Source organism: Harmonia axyridis, chromosome 1, assembly GCF_914767665.1.
Source record: "Harmonia axyridis chromosome 1, icHarAxyr1.1, whole genome shotgun sequence".
Taxonomy (NCBI): Eukaryota; Metazoa; Arthropoda; class Insecta; order Coleoptera; family Coccinellidae; genus Harmonia; species Harmonia axyridis.
The window spans coordinates 25,335,822-25,352,476 of NC_059501.1; the positions used below are offsets into that span (position 1 = coordinate 25,335,822).

A 16,655-nucleotide genomic window follows, 5' to 3' on the forward strand; every position below is an offset into this window, starting at 1 on the left:
CACAAGTTGATTTTTCTCTATGTCAATGTTGTTTGATTAAATTTGATGTTTTCTACCCCGACTACATATTGTCTTTTGTGTGTGAAACCTTTAAGAAGCATAAGCAATTTAAGAGAACCGAAAACTCTCTTTATTCTTGAAGATTCCCAAAGTCTGAAGTCAGTGAAGTCATTCGTATGGTATCTCGTAAACTTCGCGAGTGGTTGATATACTTGTTTTCATCTCTTCGTTCTCTATGACGAGTGAGGTCTTCTATCACTCGGAATAACCCAGTGAAGGCGTAACCATTGATTACCAAATAAATTAATATTCTGTGGGCTTAATTTTCAAACAATGAGTTGAATAATTTCTCTAAAAATTTTCGTTGTTGTCATGTTAACTTTCACAAAGTTTTGCAATATCGTGTCAAGAATTTGAAGAATTTTGTGTGCTCGTAGACATGTTAATTTTATCAAAATTAGCACCCAGCCAGGGCCCCCGCAACCGCGCGTTCAACGCGTGCACCGCACGCGGGCGCCACTCTTTAGGGGCGCCAAAATCTCTTATAGACCTCATGAAAATCCGAAAGACCAAAGGTTTTTGAAAAAATTTCTTTTTATTTTTTCAACAATTTTAAACGTTCAAAGACATCTTTTACACATCCAAACAAATTCCCGAACGTCATAATCCCTATAAAATAACCTCGGCCACAGATTGCAATTATACGATTCTTTTCGAGTAAACAAATCATAAATAATCATCCCTTTGTCGGTACGGGATTTCTTTATGGATCACCTTGCACCGGACGGCGGGCACCAATTCTTCGATCATCACTAAAACGCATATGGTACACATAAACAATCATAAATACCGAAGCGATAGCTTTTAGCCAGGGGAATTACTGAAACTTTCGCCACCATCTGTAGGAAAAATACTACATGTTACAGAGAATTTCTGAAACTACCAAAATCTGCTTGCTATGCTATAACAGCAGAAACCTATCCAAAGAATAGTTATTTTGTTTCGAAACGTTTAGGGGTTGAGGTCAAGACGCAAAAAATTAAAATACTCAGATAATTGGAAAGATTTGTATTTTGTGTAATTGTGGTTTGTTTTACTGTTTCTTGTTGTGATTAAATTAAATTTTATGAAATGGTAAGTACCTATCCACATACAGTATTAGCATTTCTATTAGTCAATAAAATTCGATATTTTTTTTTCTGTTTAAAATGGTGCACATCCTAAATTAGCCCATACCTATATACTATAATATTATTTTTATTTGCTTCAAATAGGGAAGTATTGTTTGTAATCGTGAAAAAATTGAATCGACTTTGATATTTTGAATTTGTTACCTGGGGCCACCATCATATTATACTTAATTTTTTTTTAATATGCACCCTGGATCTGTATTATTTATTTGATGTTCGTAGCCGTTTGACATTCTAAAAAAATTATATTTCACCTTTGCCAAAAATTAATTATTATAACAGGAACAGGGTATGTGCTTCAGATCGGTCTTAACTTATTATTATTATTAACTCCGTTTAGGTTTGAAGGCTCGGATTTAAGGTTTAAATTCATAAAAATGAAAACATACGGGTTATTCTCAAAGGGATGGCGCAAAGTAAATCATGGGTGAATGTCCTTACCAATTTTGGATTAAGTTTTTCTTAAATTCTAGGAGCCATACAAGAGAAAACGACCTTCTGGTGCAAAATTTCGAGAGCAAAAAAAAGCTAGACGTCAACAAAGGGAGAAGATGGCTGGGAGTATGGAATAATATTTAATAATTATTAATAATAATATTAATATTTCAATATAATATGATGAATAATTTAAAGTAGAATAAAGCTCAGGTTTTGAAAACTCTGCAGTTTCATTACAAAATTAAAATAAAATGCGGTTTTGATCGAAGGCTTGAATAAAATAATGAAACATTTAATAGTAATTTACGTAACAAGTCCGGAAAATAAGGTTTTTTTGGACGAATAGACAAAATTCCAGGACGAGCGTAAGCGAGTCCTGGAAGTCTGTGAGTCCAAAAAAAACATTTTCGGGCGTGTTTCGTACAATATTTTTTCGGCAACCATGTAAAATAACACTATCGCTGCTGCTTTCCATATTTTATTGCGATTGCGATAAAATACTTGCAAATTTTTGACAACTAATTTCATATGAACTGTCAGCCGTTATCTCGGTTGCTATGGATTCTATGATTCTTTTCCGGACTAGTCCGGGAAGTACGTACTTTCTGGACTAGGCCGGGAAATGCTACTTTCTCAGAGAAAGAGCGTCCGGGAAGTGAGCACTTCCCGGACGGTTGCCGAAAAAAAATGTATTATGCAACAACTGACAGCATAAAGTTCTTAAGGCATTCAATAAAGGTTGCTGATAGTTTTTTTAACCCTTCTACAAATAAATTCCTAACAAAAACTGAAACATTTTTTGCCGATTATCCTGCGACGTTTTTCTCCACTTCCCCCCTTTTGGGGCGCCAAAATATTTTCGGCACGCGGGCGTTAATGACCCTTGCGGGGGCCCTGCACCCAGCAGTTTTGTTCTCTATTGTAGTTGTAGTAACCACGCTATATTCCACAGAATCGTTTAACGAACGTTTAGACATCGATATAATCATGTTCAGAAACAAGAAGTTACTAACTGAATTTACAGAAATATCTAAGTTTTTATGACAATGGAAAGAACTGAAAAATTCAGAAGAAGATATAGTTTGCCTTGACTTAACACCCATTACAAACCAAATGTTCTTAGAATTAAAGAATGATTCTGTTCAGTAAAATATTATGTCCACTGTGAACTGCGAACTTCATATTTTTCGGTATATTTCCACATCGGAAAGTCTACTTAAAGGAGTAAAATTCTATTTCTTGATTAAAAAAAAAACCTGATTACTGTGAGACTTTCATTATATCGATTGTTTCATATCAAATATATCAACATAATATTAGAGATCTACTTTTTCGAATTTTTTACAAAACGGGACATGAAAATGATTCCATTAATAGCCGCGTTTTCAAAAATCGATCTATAATTAATAATTATACCTAGTAATCACTGTATAATTTGATCTACTCTATGATTATTTGATATGTAAATGGAATAAGTAAGGAGTTTGCTTCTTAGTGGGATATTGAGATATGTGAGACACAACCTCTCATATTATATAACACAGACAGACATCTCGCAAAATGTGGATAGAATATAGGTTCTACTTCAGTACATCTGATATTATTCTATAATTGATTTAATTTTGATGTGTGGGCAATGATTGATTGTTTTATGTATTAGACGTTCCATTCAATGCACAAGAGGGTTTCGAATTTTAATTGGATGTGTTAAATATGGAGTTGAAGCTCACTGAATTATTTAGTATCAAATTGTTTTCAAATGAGTTTAATGATCTGCGAGAAAGAATATAATATGGTGTGAAATATGTAGGCATATCTATGAATCATTATAATTTTATTCCAATAATAAAACTTTGAGAGGAAAAAGTTCAATTTTTTCCAAGTTTCAAAAAATCATATGATTACCAAATACTTGACAATACTCACGCGAAATTCAAAACATATCCAAATTACCAAATTTGGGGTAGAAATGAAAATTTGAGATTCCTTGGTTAATTTTGAAAAGAAATCTTAAAAATATGGGCCCTCAAATGCTTTGTTTTTTCGAGATACAGGGTGATTTTTATTATGATAATTATAAAATTTTATTGAATATTTATGGAACATTGCTGCAGATCAGGGAAATAAGCGTCAAAACCAAACTATAACAATTAATTAATTCATCATCAATTTCTATGATAATTCAATTTTCCTGAAAATTCAGAGAGAATTGTCTGAAACTTTTTTCTCGAAATTCATAAAAAATACGATAAACTACAAGTAATCAAACAGTTCTAATTGTTGAATTTATAAGAAACAAAATATTTATGATTTTCTGTATCTACCTGTTGAAATCCAAGGTTTAGCAATTTTTGATCTCCTAGTGTCATCGGTTATTTAACATCGTTTGGCGCTTGAATTTTTTTTTCTGAATTTCTGATATGTATATGTAGGTGTTTAATTCAATATATTTTGAGTTAATATGAAACGTTGATTCACTATGGGACATAAGGAGTGCATTCTTTGTGGAAAAACTCTCGAATTGAGTGAAATATGGTAACAATGATATGTTCTCATTTCCGCGCGCTTCATATTAAATTTAATAGTTCATGTTGGGGACAAAATTTGCTCACTGAAAAAGACATATGCTCCCTCTTCCTATGTTTATAACCCTGAGGATAAGCTTATGACAAATAACGAAACCTACCTTTTCATAATATCAGTCGTGAGGGGTGATTTGCTTTTCTTACCTGCGAGGGATTAAAAATAGGGTAGATAAGTACTTGATCTTAGGGGTACGCACAGCTGTCAGAATAATCAGATATTTTAACAATAGATGACACTACCATGCTAGCTCTACTCAAAACTTTATTTCTGCTTTGCGTAAGTTGCCTGTTCAAACCATTAAAATTTAGCTTTGCGCAGAGGCAATATCGTAATCAATGACGTATATCCGAGATGCGATTATTGCTAGTTGAAAACTTTAACCAATACCCCGCCACGTGCACGTGAAATACCGTGCGCTAAGGCAATTTTTGGAGGCCTTTGAGAAGGCCATTTATTCTAATGAAAGATAATATTTTAATTTTACTTAACTAATAACTTATAAAGATTTTCCATTCAAGAATTTCTCAAATATGTGGTTGGAAGAGAATTGAAATTTCTGTCTGTTGAAGAATGCATATCTTGAGAGTGATCTGTGTTCGTTGAAGATCATTTATAGAATTAGTGACATATCTAATTATTACAGTTCGATTTCACAGAATATATTCACTATATTGCAATTGTGGAAACACAAAAAAAATTTCAATGTGTTTTCAACGAATCTCTGTTGGGAGTTGAACTCTAGAAGGTATTACCAGTGAAATGTAAATTTGTAGCAATCCAAGGATAATATAACCTTCAATGAAGGAACCGTTTGATATTTTTCGATTCTGATTTCATACTCATGTTGGGCATAAAAAAAATACAATCGTGAAACATTTCAACAATTTCGGTTGAAGTTTTTTTGTTGCTGTACCTGAATATTTATGAACATTGCAGCTTCTCCGCCATTTTGAAATTATTTTTCAGAGTTCTACCCCTTTTCTGAATTGAGCTCTGAAAAATAGTTTGATGTGACCACAAATCGTAACTTCAAAGGTTATACATAACTTACCAAATTCAATGAAATATTGCCCTGAAATGACGCTGTATCTCGCTTATGCTTCGAAAACAAGGTATTATTCAGAAGACAGAAATGATTCTCCCGGTGTCATATATACGACTATATGTATATTTTTGTCCAGTTTATGATGAAACACCCTTCATAAGCTGATCCTTTGTTTTATTTCATTTTAATTTCAAATCAAATTTTTTACTCATGTAATACTCCAAACTTTAACACCCTGTTTCTCTAAAATGAAGCTTGTTAGGATATATGTTTATATGAACTTTTTTTCATGAAAACAGTTGTTCTATACGACGCCAAAGTTATTGGACTAAAATCTGAACAATCCCGAATTATTATTCTCGCGAGGGAGATTACTGTCTGCCAGGTCGAAGGAACCGACGTACCGGTCTGCCTTCAGAAGTTCAAACTTCTGAACCTTCAAAGAATAATATATGTGAATTTCAAGTTTCCTAAAATACTTTCAAAATTTTTTTTTTTTTATTTTGAAAATTTCTATCACCACTTCGCCACCGCGATAATCGTCTGCCGTTTCGTTTTTGAATAGCTATAAGAGTGTAGTTTGACATATCTCAACGGCAGCTTTTAGAAAATACTTTTTTAGTCCATAAAATTTTCACACCTGTCGCTCCTGATGGTAGCTGAGGCCACCGCAACCACGCTTAGCTAGCCCCCATAGGTTGGTAGGTAGAATAGACTCATGGGCGCCCGCAGAAATTTTTCTCAGGGGGGGCAGAATGAAAATTATTGAAAAACGATAAGGCGTCCATGATTGTCATTGAAAACCGGAAAATTGTTGTGAATCCATTACTTTCCTTTTTACCTTGCCCTTTGGATTAAGAAAGTTATATTTAGGGTGTTGTGCTGAAAAATGAGACAATCAAAATCTTAGGGGGGGGCATGGCCCCCTGCCCCTCCCCCCTCTGCGAGCGCCCATGGACAGACTCACTGAGGAAATCTTAGGCTTTTACAAAATATGTGTGGTCTGCCGTCCACTGACTCTTACTAAAAGAATTCAAATATAATAATGATAATAATCGTCTTTATTGGGCGAAAGTTTAGCTTACGCTACTCGTACATTTTAACCCACAATAAAACAATATATCCCTTAATCCTAAACAAAAAATCAACATTTATAATTAACAAGTAGAAAAGAAAATTAAACAATTATATACTGGCATTTATGAAGTAGTAGAACCCTGGCTGAATTAAAGTGATTTTTTAAATTTTGATTTATAAACATTCAATGATGTTGCTTTCATACCATGATCGATATCATTGTAAATAAAAGGGGCCTGATATGAGAAGGAACTCTTAAATTTAGATGTTATGTAGCGTGGGATACTGATACCTGGCGAACTGCGGACATTGACACTGTGCACATTTCGTCTATATATGATTTTTTGATGCACATATGGGGGTTGTCTCAGCTGAATGATTTTATGAATTAAACATGATAGATTAAGTCTACGGCGATTCTTCATGTTGATCGAACCCATAGAATTTATGGTGCCAGAGGTTACAACATCACATAAATTAAAATATATGATAAGACGAGTTGATCACATATCACATCATTCTCATACGTTCATGAATAAAAGTTCGGCTACTATAAATAAGTCTGAGGCCCTGAGGGAAAAATAGGCTCTTTTGATGTAAACAGAGTCATGATCTGAGAATTTCAATTGAGAATCAACATACAACCCAAGATTTTTAACTGTTTTCAATGGCTTTAAAATCTTGTTGAGAACCCTGACAGAAAACGTACCAAGCTTAGAGATAGAGTTAGTGCTTCCAATTATCAAGATTAGACTTATCAGGATTCAAGTGTAGATTATCATTCCTCGGCTTTAATGCCAAAGAACTTAGATCTTCATTTATCTGAGAACATGGCACTGCAGCCTGATCTGGTTTGAAACCAATGTAAATCTGAATATCATCAGCGAAAGCATGAAACCGCCAAAATTTAACAGTCTCACACAAATCAGCAGTGTAGATCAGAAAGATGAGTGGATCCAGAATCGAACCCTGTGGTACTCTCTTTGTAACATGAACACACGATGATCTACCTCCCTCCACCCTCACATATTGACTTCAATTCAAAACAATTCCGGAAAGTTAATCTATTTAGGCAGATCACTTCAACGTTCGAATTTTCCTTTGTTATATAGTTGTAATATTCGCGTTAACAAAAGAATTCGAGTGGATGAAGGAGCGTTGATTGTGACAAAGTGAATTGGATTGATTGTTTCAAACATACATAGATCCATAAATAATTAAATTTTCTTCAGTTGACATGTTTATTTTTTATGATATTTTATTCATAAAAGATTTTACCTTGGACCTTTAGACTTTTTTTAGAATATTTTATTCATATCAGTCGTGACTAGTGAAGGGTGCTATTGCTATCCATACCTGCAAGGGACTGAAAATAGGGTAGGTAGGTACCTTCTTGGTAATAGGGGTAGGCACCACTATCAGAATAATCATTAATTCTACCAATAGATGACACTACCATGCTAGCTTTACTCAGAACTCTGTATCTGCTTTTCGTAAGTTGCCTGCTCAAACCATTAAAATTTAGCTTTGCGCAGAGGCAATATCGTAATCAATGACGTTTATCCGAGATGCGATTATTGCTAGTTGAAAACTTTAACCAATACCCCGCCACGTGCACGTGAAATACCGTGCGCTAAGGCAATTTTTGGAGGCCTTCGAGAAGGCCATTTGTAATAATAAATATAATTTTTATGAATTAAAATAGTTTATAGACTTATGTCCTTTGTGTTATGAAAACTGTAGCTAAGCAAAAATTATTTGCAGGAACTAGCAATTATATATATTAACAAAAAACTATTTTAAAAAATATCTTGTATGAAAAACGTGTAAATAAACTTTTCTTTCTTTCTTTCTTTCGGTATTAATCCAAAAACACAAAATATTACTAACCAACTAAAATTGGGTAAACGGTTAACAAATTGAATAACTAAATTAACATAAAGACTGACGAACGTTTCGAAAAATTTGTATTTTCTAATGAAATTTTCATATTTATCAGTACAATTTTTCCCCATCAATGTCTTATAGTTCAAATTCACTTACTTTCAACGTGTATATCTACTACAAAAATTGTAATTGAGGAATCCCAAACTAACCGAAAGGAAATGTTTCTCTATTACGTAATTACATAAAACAAATAGTACAGGTAGATAGTCATGGGTTTTCTTTCTTACTCTTCTCTGGGAAATATTGATGCAAATCGACATTTACATTTGAAACAACAATTTTAGAAAATTTGAATTTGTTCATTGGTTGATGGTCTTAATCAATAAGTGATAATTTTTAATTGTAAGATTAAATGAGTCAATATGGTAATTCAATATACTCATCAAAAACTGTTACAACATTGTGCCAAATCCTTCACAATTATGATATATACGATTTTTGTTTTGAAATACAATTATTCCAAAACTTCCGAATTTTTGTATCTTTTAATACAATTGTAATACAAAATTGCTCAAAAAAAAATACAAAAATTCCGAAACGTACGTCTGCCTTTATTTATTCACCTCTGAAACGGTAGGTATATGAATGTACTTTTAGTTGGTTAATTATATTCTGTCATTTTTGGAATTGTATTTCTAGAGAATATATATTATAAAGATATATCATATTGCGAAGGATTTGACACAATTTTGCCATAATTTTCGATAATTATATTGAATTACCGTTACCAAGTACCTTCAAAATAAATATAAGTACGTACACTCTTTATTATAAAGTAACTATACTTTGAATGATATGTAGGTCGTTGGTGCTCATAATATAAGCTACATAAATCTTAGAGTGAATATTTTTATAATATAGGATGAATCTACATACAATGCTAATTTTTGATGTACTGTTAATGTGTGATTCAATACTTGCCTATTATGCAATATGGACATAACCGTATTTGACATCAAGAAAGTAATCAATGAGCAAATATTGAATCGCCAACACCGGAAGAATTCTAATGAACAGTACGGATGACACTTATTTCATAATTATTATGGGATTACTTCATGCTTCAAAATATTTGATATTATTTTTTGTTGACAGTAACTTGTTATTTGTGAATATACCTAGATTGCAGAGCTTTCTTCGTTTTGTAATCAGCAATTAACAGCAAGGTTCTTAAGAATGCTTCATTGGGGGTAATCAATTTTTGGAATTATTTAAATTTGTTCAATGAAATATAAAAAAATATCACACAGTTATAAAATCATATAAAAATCAGAAGTAATTTTGTTTGTAACAGTTTGAATATCAAGCCTTTGACTGCCTTTGAGGCAAACGGTGTCGAAACCTTTCTCGATCTTAATTTAACATTGTGTGTTTTTGTTGAATAGACATGATGACAGTAACTGAAACTCACTAAAATATTGTTATAATTTGATGAAACTTGAGTCATGGAATACGAAAAACGCATTTATTTTCTTATTAATTTCGGAAGAAACTTTCTGTATCAGCTTCTTCTAACCCATTGCTTGGGGTTCGATATACAGAGGATATGTTTATTTCACCTGATTTCGTTCCTACACTAAACCCTTTTTCTTTGATATTTGCATTTAAAACTTCTGGTAGTTGGTGATGTACAATTCTTCTTTTCATTAGGACAGCTGTTCTTCTCTCTCTTCCTTGTTCTCTGTCTTGCCTGTATGTACACTCCATAATTTCTTATTTTCAGTTCTTTGGTAGACTTCAAATAGGTTTCACCCAAGAGAAGGATATCGTTTTTATTTTCTTCCAAAATAGTTAATTCTGATATTTTTGAATGACTGAGTTTGCGTTCCAGAATGCTATTGTGAATCTCTCATTTTCTGTATAATTCATTTTGTCTCGAAAAGTTTCATCAATCTTTCCTGCTCTTTTAAGAAGGCGATCTTTTATATTATTGTCACATTGGTAGCGCAAAATTGTAAAGTCATTCTTTCTAGAATGGTTGCTAGGTTGTCATCTTTTTTTATCGTTGTTTCGTATCTTTTGGTTGCTTTATCTTTTCCTCTTTGTTTTCTGGGATTTGAATTCCTTCTCTCTTAGCTTCTTTTTTTTGCCTTCCATACTTTTCTCTTTTCCATGATTTCAGTCCAAACATTCTCTTTAGGTAGTGGAGTATCTTTATGTTTGGGTTTTTGATGGCTTGGGTTATTTGGGTTTTTGGCGCATCTTTCAGTCTATTTAAACGCTTTACTCGAACACCATATACCTACCCTTACTGCACATGCAGGGTGGTAACTGCACTTGCACTTACTGCATTTTACAACCTGATTAAACAGATTTTCTGCAATGCTCGCATTTATTCGAGACCGCTTTCTCACAATCGTCTTCACTCACTGACATTTTTACATGCAATTTTTTATATATAAATAATATAGATAATAGTATAGCTCTAAAATGATTCGGTAAAAAAAATTACATATACCTACATAGTGGAAAAGACAAATAAATTCTGGACCTTGATCAACTATAAGTTTCATGTAATCATTTAATCTGTTTCATCAAATATATCCATTGGATGTTATCATGTTTCAGTGGGGCTCTACTGAAAATATAAATAAATATAACTAATTGAAAAAGGTGTTGATCGAAGTTAATCTTACAGAAAATTGTCCATAAGGTACCAGTTTTACAAGCTCATCATCATTTCTTTTTTGAATGCGGTGGCCATATTGCGAAACACTGCAGCAGCTAATAACTTTCAATATTTAGTCAATTTTTTTCCAAATGATCTCTTTTTGTATACAAGGAAATTTACGCTTTCTTACCCCTATGCACATCTCGATAGTCACCTCGACAGTACCTATTTCTAGTTTTTATTTAGCTTTCATTGCAAGTTCCCCTGCGGTGGTGTAAGAACTCAGGCATGAAGTTAGTAGAAATCTTTTACAAAAATTTTTGAATAACCAACCACTGAAAACCAGCAAACCACAGCTATTTTAGTTTCTGTGTTCCATGTATATTTGTTAGTTGCCATTAGAGATTCACGGCTTCACTTGATTTTCAAGCTACTTGACTTGAAATCAAGTCAAGTTCAAGTCAAGTAGTAGTTTTTTAATGTCAAGTCATGTCAAGTATTTATTTATCAAATACTTCAATTCTATCAAGCTACTACAGTTTTATTGTGTAGTGTCGCATCAATTGGAAAATGATGAAATGAGAAGGAACCTTGCAAAAAGCATTTTTATTTATTAAATTTATTGTATAAAAGAACCAAATATATCAACCATTTATCGCGTACAGGCCATAAAGCCTCTGTGATTAATGTTTATGATACAATAAACTACATTATTATTATTTCAAAATGGAAATTGAATCACTCTAAATCATTACAAGATAAAAATATCAAAAAATACGCTTTCTCATTATTGATAAACCTCCAAGCATTGTTTGAGTGCATCTTATGGATTTGTCGCCTAATCTATTGCGGAAACTGTCAGAGCAGCTCTGGTGAATTGCGTCTTTGAACTATTGCTAAAGATGCTGACGACCTGGTGTGGATAAAAAATCTTTGGCCAAGTTTGGAAAAACATTTTCTTGGCAACATTCTAAATTATCCTCAGAACTGTCAGCACGTAGTTCAGACAGGAATATGGCTATTTCATAACGCCAAAACATTTCATTGGCTCAATTTACAGGAGATTTCTTGAATAAACTAAAGACATCGATTTCAAACTCACTTTCGAGCTTTTATTTTCCACCTCTGTACCTATCTTCCGCATGTATTTTGTTTGAATACTCAATTATTCTCGAATATAGTATCAAACGAAAAACTAATGATAACATAAGTGGATACATAAGATTTTCTGTTTGATCAGAAAATATTTTACCGATTTGTGTTTTTTCTCTGAAATAACTTATTTCCATGAAAATTCTCTCCCCTATTAACTTTGAATATTCCCAAAAGTATTGGATCTCTGGTTAAGATGTAAAACAAAAAGTCTCTGTAAAATAATCATCTGTGGCTCAAAATTCAAAAAATTGCTGACGGTGTGAAAAAAACTCGATCTTTTGAGGGATTGAGCCAAAAAAAATGAATTGAATAACCCATAATTTTTTGCGAATTTGTCTGTTTGTGTGTAGGTTCAGGCACACTACTGAAAGAATTCTCTTATTTTATGCTCAGCTTGGAGCTTAAAACATTGTTCAATTCAATTGTTGAAATCGGATAAATTTAAAATATTTCCGAATATACGAAAATAAATCTATGTATTGGTTTTTCTAATGAAGTTTTTTGTTACAGCCGGGCGGAAGACCAGAAGCGGACTTCACCCTTGACGTCCCTCGTTCAGAACATCTCTCAAAGAAGATGAGAGAAGACAAGAAATGGCGTTTTAGATGTCGTGTTCTTACTGGGTTCCTCGGACTGGTGTTCTTCCTCCTTTCTGTGATGGCTGTTAGTTTGATGCTGACCAGAGGAAAGCGGATGTTCGGCTCTATGATGTGATATTTTTGAAATTACGAATCACGCAATTTCAGTTGCAATTGATATACGTTTAAAGATTAGAAAGCGATCAATATAAATTGAAAATACAGGGTGGCCATTTGAAAACGAAACAGACGAGATTACAGACGAAATAAAGTTTTTCGATAGAAATGCTCGGACAGGTCGATTTCTGTTTCGAGGGGGACAACTTAAGATGTAGGTTACGGACGCATAGCGCTTCAACCCTTGCTACTACAACACTCACCCCCAAATTTTGAATATGGAAGATGGGGTGAGTGATACCTCATTTGAAAGGTATTTTTATACTGATTTCAGCACAGTAATTGTTTTTTCATTTTATGCATTAGTTCTCGAAATATTCTTAACTAAGTATTTGAAAATGAAGTAGTGTTTTCATGGCACTTGTAGTGTTTTGTGAAAAATCGACATTTTGAGTTTCAAAACAACTATGACTGTGGCTTCCTTCCTAACTAACTAACGCATGAATATTTCGAGAACTAATGCATAAAATGAAAAAACAATTACTGTGCTGAAATCAGTATAAAAATACCTTTAAATTGAGGTATCACTCACCCCATCTTCCCTATTCAAAAATTGGGGGTGGGGGTTGTAGCAGCAAGGGTTGAAGCGCTATGCGTCCGTAACCTACATCTTAAGTTGTCCCCCTCGAAACAGAAATCGACCTGTCCGAGCATTTCTATCGAAAAACTTTATTTCGTCTGTAATCTCGTCTGTTTCGTTTTCAAATGGCCACCCTGTATAATATATGAATTTACACTTTTCAGTTTAACGATCTTTGCGAGCTGGTTTGTTTTTGTGTATATATCATCACTCGACTCATTATAATAGAATTGATGACATAAGGATATCATTTCGCTCCTGCAGTATGTAGAAGAATTGCTGTCACTGTTGGAATGAACAAAAAAAATTGGTCTACGAATTCAACGTTTCTGTTCGCAAAATGCAATTCAGTTCATCTTGGAAAACTTTGGTTTCATGTTTATATGTCGGTCTGTGTGTCCGCACATCCCTTAACTTATTCAACTAACAGATTGGGCCGTAGACCATACCGGCATAGGTACCTATAAAATGCTTTGCTTATGCGCTAACGTAAAACATTCAGAGATCTCAATTCAAGTAATAACGTTAAAAGTTCCAATGAAATATACGGTGTTAATTGCGCATGCGTAAATCAGAACTTCTCTGGAGATAACAGTGATAGAAGACCGACGTTTTTTCAATTCTCTGACAGAACTTCTTGTTTTCAATATTCTCCATCCAATTTCAGGCTCAGTGTTTTTTTAAAAACGATATTCCATAATACTTTATCGCATTCGTAATGTGTTTGTTCGATTTCTATAGAATGACGTATTTATAATCATCATAGAAATACACATTATACTTATGTACATATATAATTATATGTATATTATTTTATGCTGGCTTGTTGCTTCAGTATGTGTTCTAAATATTTCGGGTTCGAATTCATTCGTGGAAAAAGGCAAACAATATCAAACATAATCAATTCAAAATCAGTAACAAAGGGAAGGACCAATGATTCGTTACCAATTTTCGAATCAATTCTGTTTAGACAAGTGATCGAATCGTAATATCTGATTGACCACGGTTGAAATTTAATCCCTCTTTTGTGTTCTGTTTTGTCATTAAAAACTAAATTTCTTTGTTACAGTTTATGGTGAAAATTGGTTTTTTGATCGATCGAAGAAACTCAATTCACGTTAGAATTTTCAATTTTTCATCTCAGACTTTTCTTTGAAAACACTAGGATCTATTGAAGCCAAATATAATAATTGAACCATACAAAAACACTTTTTAACAGCAATAACATTTTCATTGTCCTCTATATTGGTTTTGGTTTTCATTTTGTTTTTATCCTCAGTTCCAATTATTCTGGTCACTCTACTATTTTTATTATTCAAAAAAACAAAGACTTTTTTTGACCTTAATTTGAGTATTTCAGGAAATTATCTAGTCAACCTACAGGTACGTATCTCAGAGTAATAAACATAGATAGAGCGAGCATACGTCATTTTCAGTAAGCGAATTTTGTGCCCAACATGAACTATCAAATTTGACATAAGAGGTGCGGAAATGGAAACATTTCACTCAATTCGCGGGTTTTTTTCAAAAAGAAAATACTTCTTATGTCCCATTGTAAACCAACGTTTCATATCAACTCAAAATATAATGAGATGAATACCTAAATATATCAAAAATTCAGAGAACAAGCTTCAAGCTCGCCAAGCGACGTGATGACACAAGGAGCGCAATAGTTGCCAAACCTTGGATTTCAGCAGGTAGATTCAGAAAATAATAAATATTCTGCTTACTATATTCCATAATTAGGAAGAAAATCGAAAAATCCAGATTTGCACATCTAATCGGGAATCACTCAAATGAGTATATTTCATTCAAAATAATATATCACTTTCATGATGATATGGAAAAATTGTAGATTTGAAAATATATCACAATCCGACAACGTAATCTAACCATGTTGGGGACAAGTAAAATTTGCTTATAGCGAGGCTTATAGTCCCTCCATCTATGTTTATTACTCTATGGTACATATCTATGAATAAATTGAAGTATGGAAATATTCCATTATAATTCTACTTTTTAGATTATCTACATCATTAGCAAAAATATACTAATGAATTGATTTTTTACTTTTGTACGCCGAATCCGCAGATAACTAGACTTTTGAATTGGCACGAATATCCTTATGGATTCCATAACCTTGGATAACGAAACCGCAGTTGCTTCCACAAATAAACACGAAACGTCATAGTCATGCACGTCAGAAATTATATGATTGTGAATGCGAAGTGGAAAACATTCTATTGAAACTGCAATATCAAATGTTCAGAATACGATAAATAGTTTGGTGCATTTACCAGTTCGGGTTTTGAGTTTGTGGTGGCATTACGGAAATAGTTTGAACATTATAAAAACGATAAAAAAGGACAATACTCCAAAGTGAGTAAATTATTTCATTCACAATTATTGCATGTAGTAAAAACTGTCGTAAAACTGACCTTACTCCAGTCCAACTTTCTGATCATTTGTGTGTTATGTGATAAGTACATCACGTGTCGTGCAACTGAAGTTGCAAATGCAACTTTTTTTTGTTCATTTTGTTCATGTCGAATATCTACTGAATTTATCAATTTTTGATCTGAAAGAATTCTTGAGGAAAATATTATAGTTTCAATTTGTTAACTTAAAAAAAAGTCAGATCAGTTATTTTCAATTATAATAGCTTCTAGACTTCGATCAATGTTCGACCACTGGTATAATTTCGAGCGACACTTGTATATTTCCAAGCGGTTTACAGTCATACAAACTCGACCCATACAATGTTTTATATATTGCCATTATTCCTCTGATCAGATCGACAAAACTCCCTTTTTTTTTTAGCAGGTAACGATGCCCAACTTATCCTATTCAGGGTGTCACAGAAATAATTCACCACCTTATTATTTGATCGAAAATTTGGGTGAATTTTCTGTTCTGTCGGAGCAACATCCTTTATAAGCCCTAAAGAAGGATTTTATTTATTTTCTTCGGAACTAATACAATAAGAGAAAGATAGTGAACTTGATATCATTTTTGTAACTTTGAATCTATATTTACAGCTTTCGAAATAGTTCGAAAATTTTTAGGTGCTTTTCAAACTGGGGGGCTTCAAGGTTAAACTCCATAACAACTTTTTCGTTCCTCGATATTTTCCAATTTTGAGGTAACATTTCGAAAACTTTATGTTTTTACTGAAAAAACCTATACTACTAATGTTGAAGTACGACAATGAAGACTCAACTCATGAATGTTCGTAGTAAAAAGCAAGAGTCATACTAAACTTCATGATTTC

At 33.0% G+C, this 16,655-nt stretch overlaps 2 protein-coding genes and 2 non-coding genes across 8 annotated transcripts in view; all 4 read left to right on the forward strand.

Annotated features, from left to right (window-relative positions):
• Positions 1 to 12,906, forward strand: part of LOC123671305 — a 95,870-nt gene extending 82,964 nt beyond the window's left edge. For both annotated transcript variants that reach the window (XM_045605055.1, XM_045605056.1), the window contains exon 4: positions 12,560 to 12,906. In XM_045605055.1, coding sequence (XP_045461011.1) covers positions 12,560 to 12,763 — 204 coding nt within the window. In that variant the 3' untranslated portion in view covers positions 12,764 to 12,906. The remainder of the gene's footprint in view (positions 1 to 12,559) is intronic.
• On the forward strand, positions 4,521 to 4,661 carry LOC123671769. The gene has a single exon (XR_006746185.1). It is a non-coding gene; the product is annotated as a U4 spliceosomal RNA (small nuclear RNA).
• On the forward strand, positions 7,860 to 8,000 carry LOC123671768. The gene has a single exon (XR_006746184.1). It is a non-coding gene; the product is annotated as a U4 spliceosomal RNA (small nuclear RNA).
• A 2,261-nt stretch (positions 12,907 to 15,167) lies between the features above and the next one.
• Positions 15,168 to 16,655, forward strand: part of LOC123671307 — a 174,972-nt gene continuing 173,484 nt past the window's right edge. For 2 of the 4 annotated variants that reach the window (XM_045605062.1, XM_045605061.1), the window contains exon 1: positions 15,168 to 15,763. In XM_045605062.1, the coding sequence (XP_045461018.1) occupies positions 15,606 to 15,763 (158 nt within the window). In that variant the 5' untranslated portion in view covers positions 15,168 to 15,605. The remainder of the gene's footprint in view (positions 15,764 to 16,655) is intronic. The other 2 variants (XR_006746075.1, XM_045605060.1) reach the window with 2 other exon arrangements.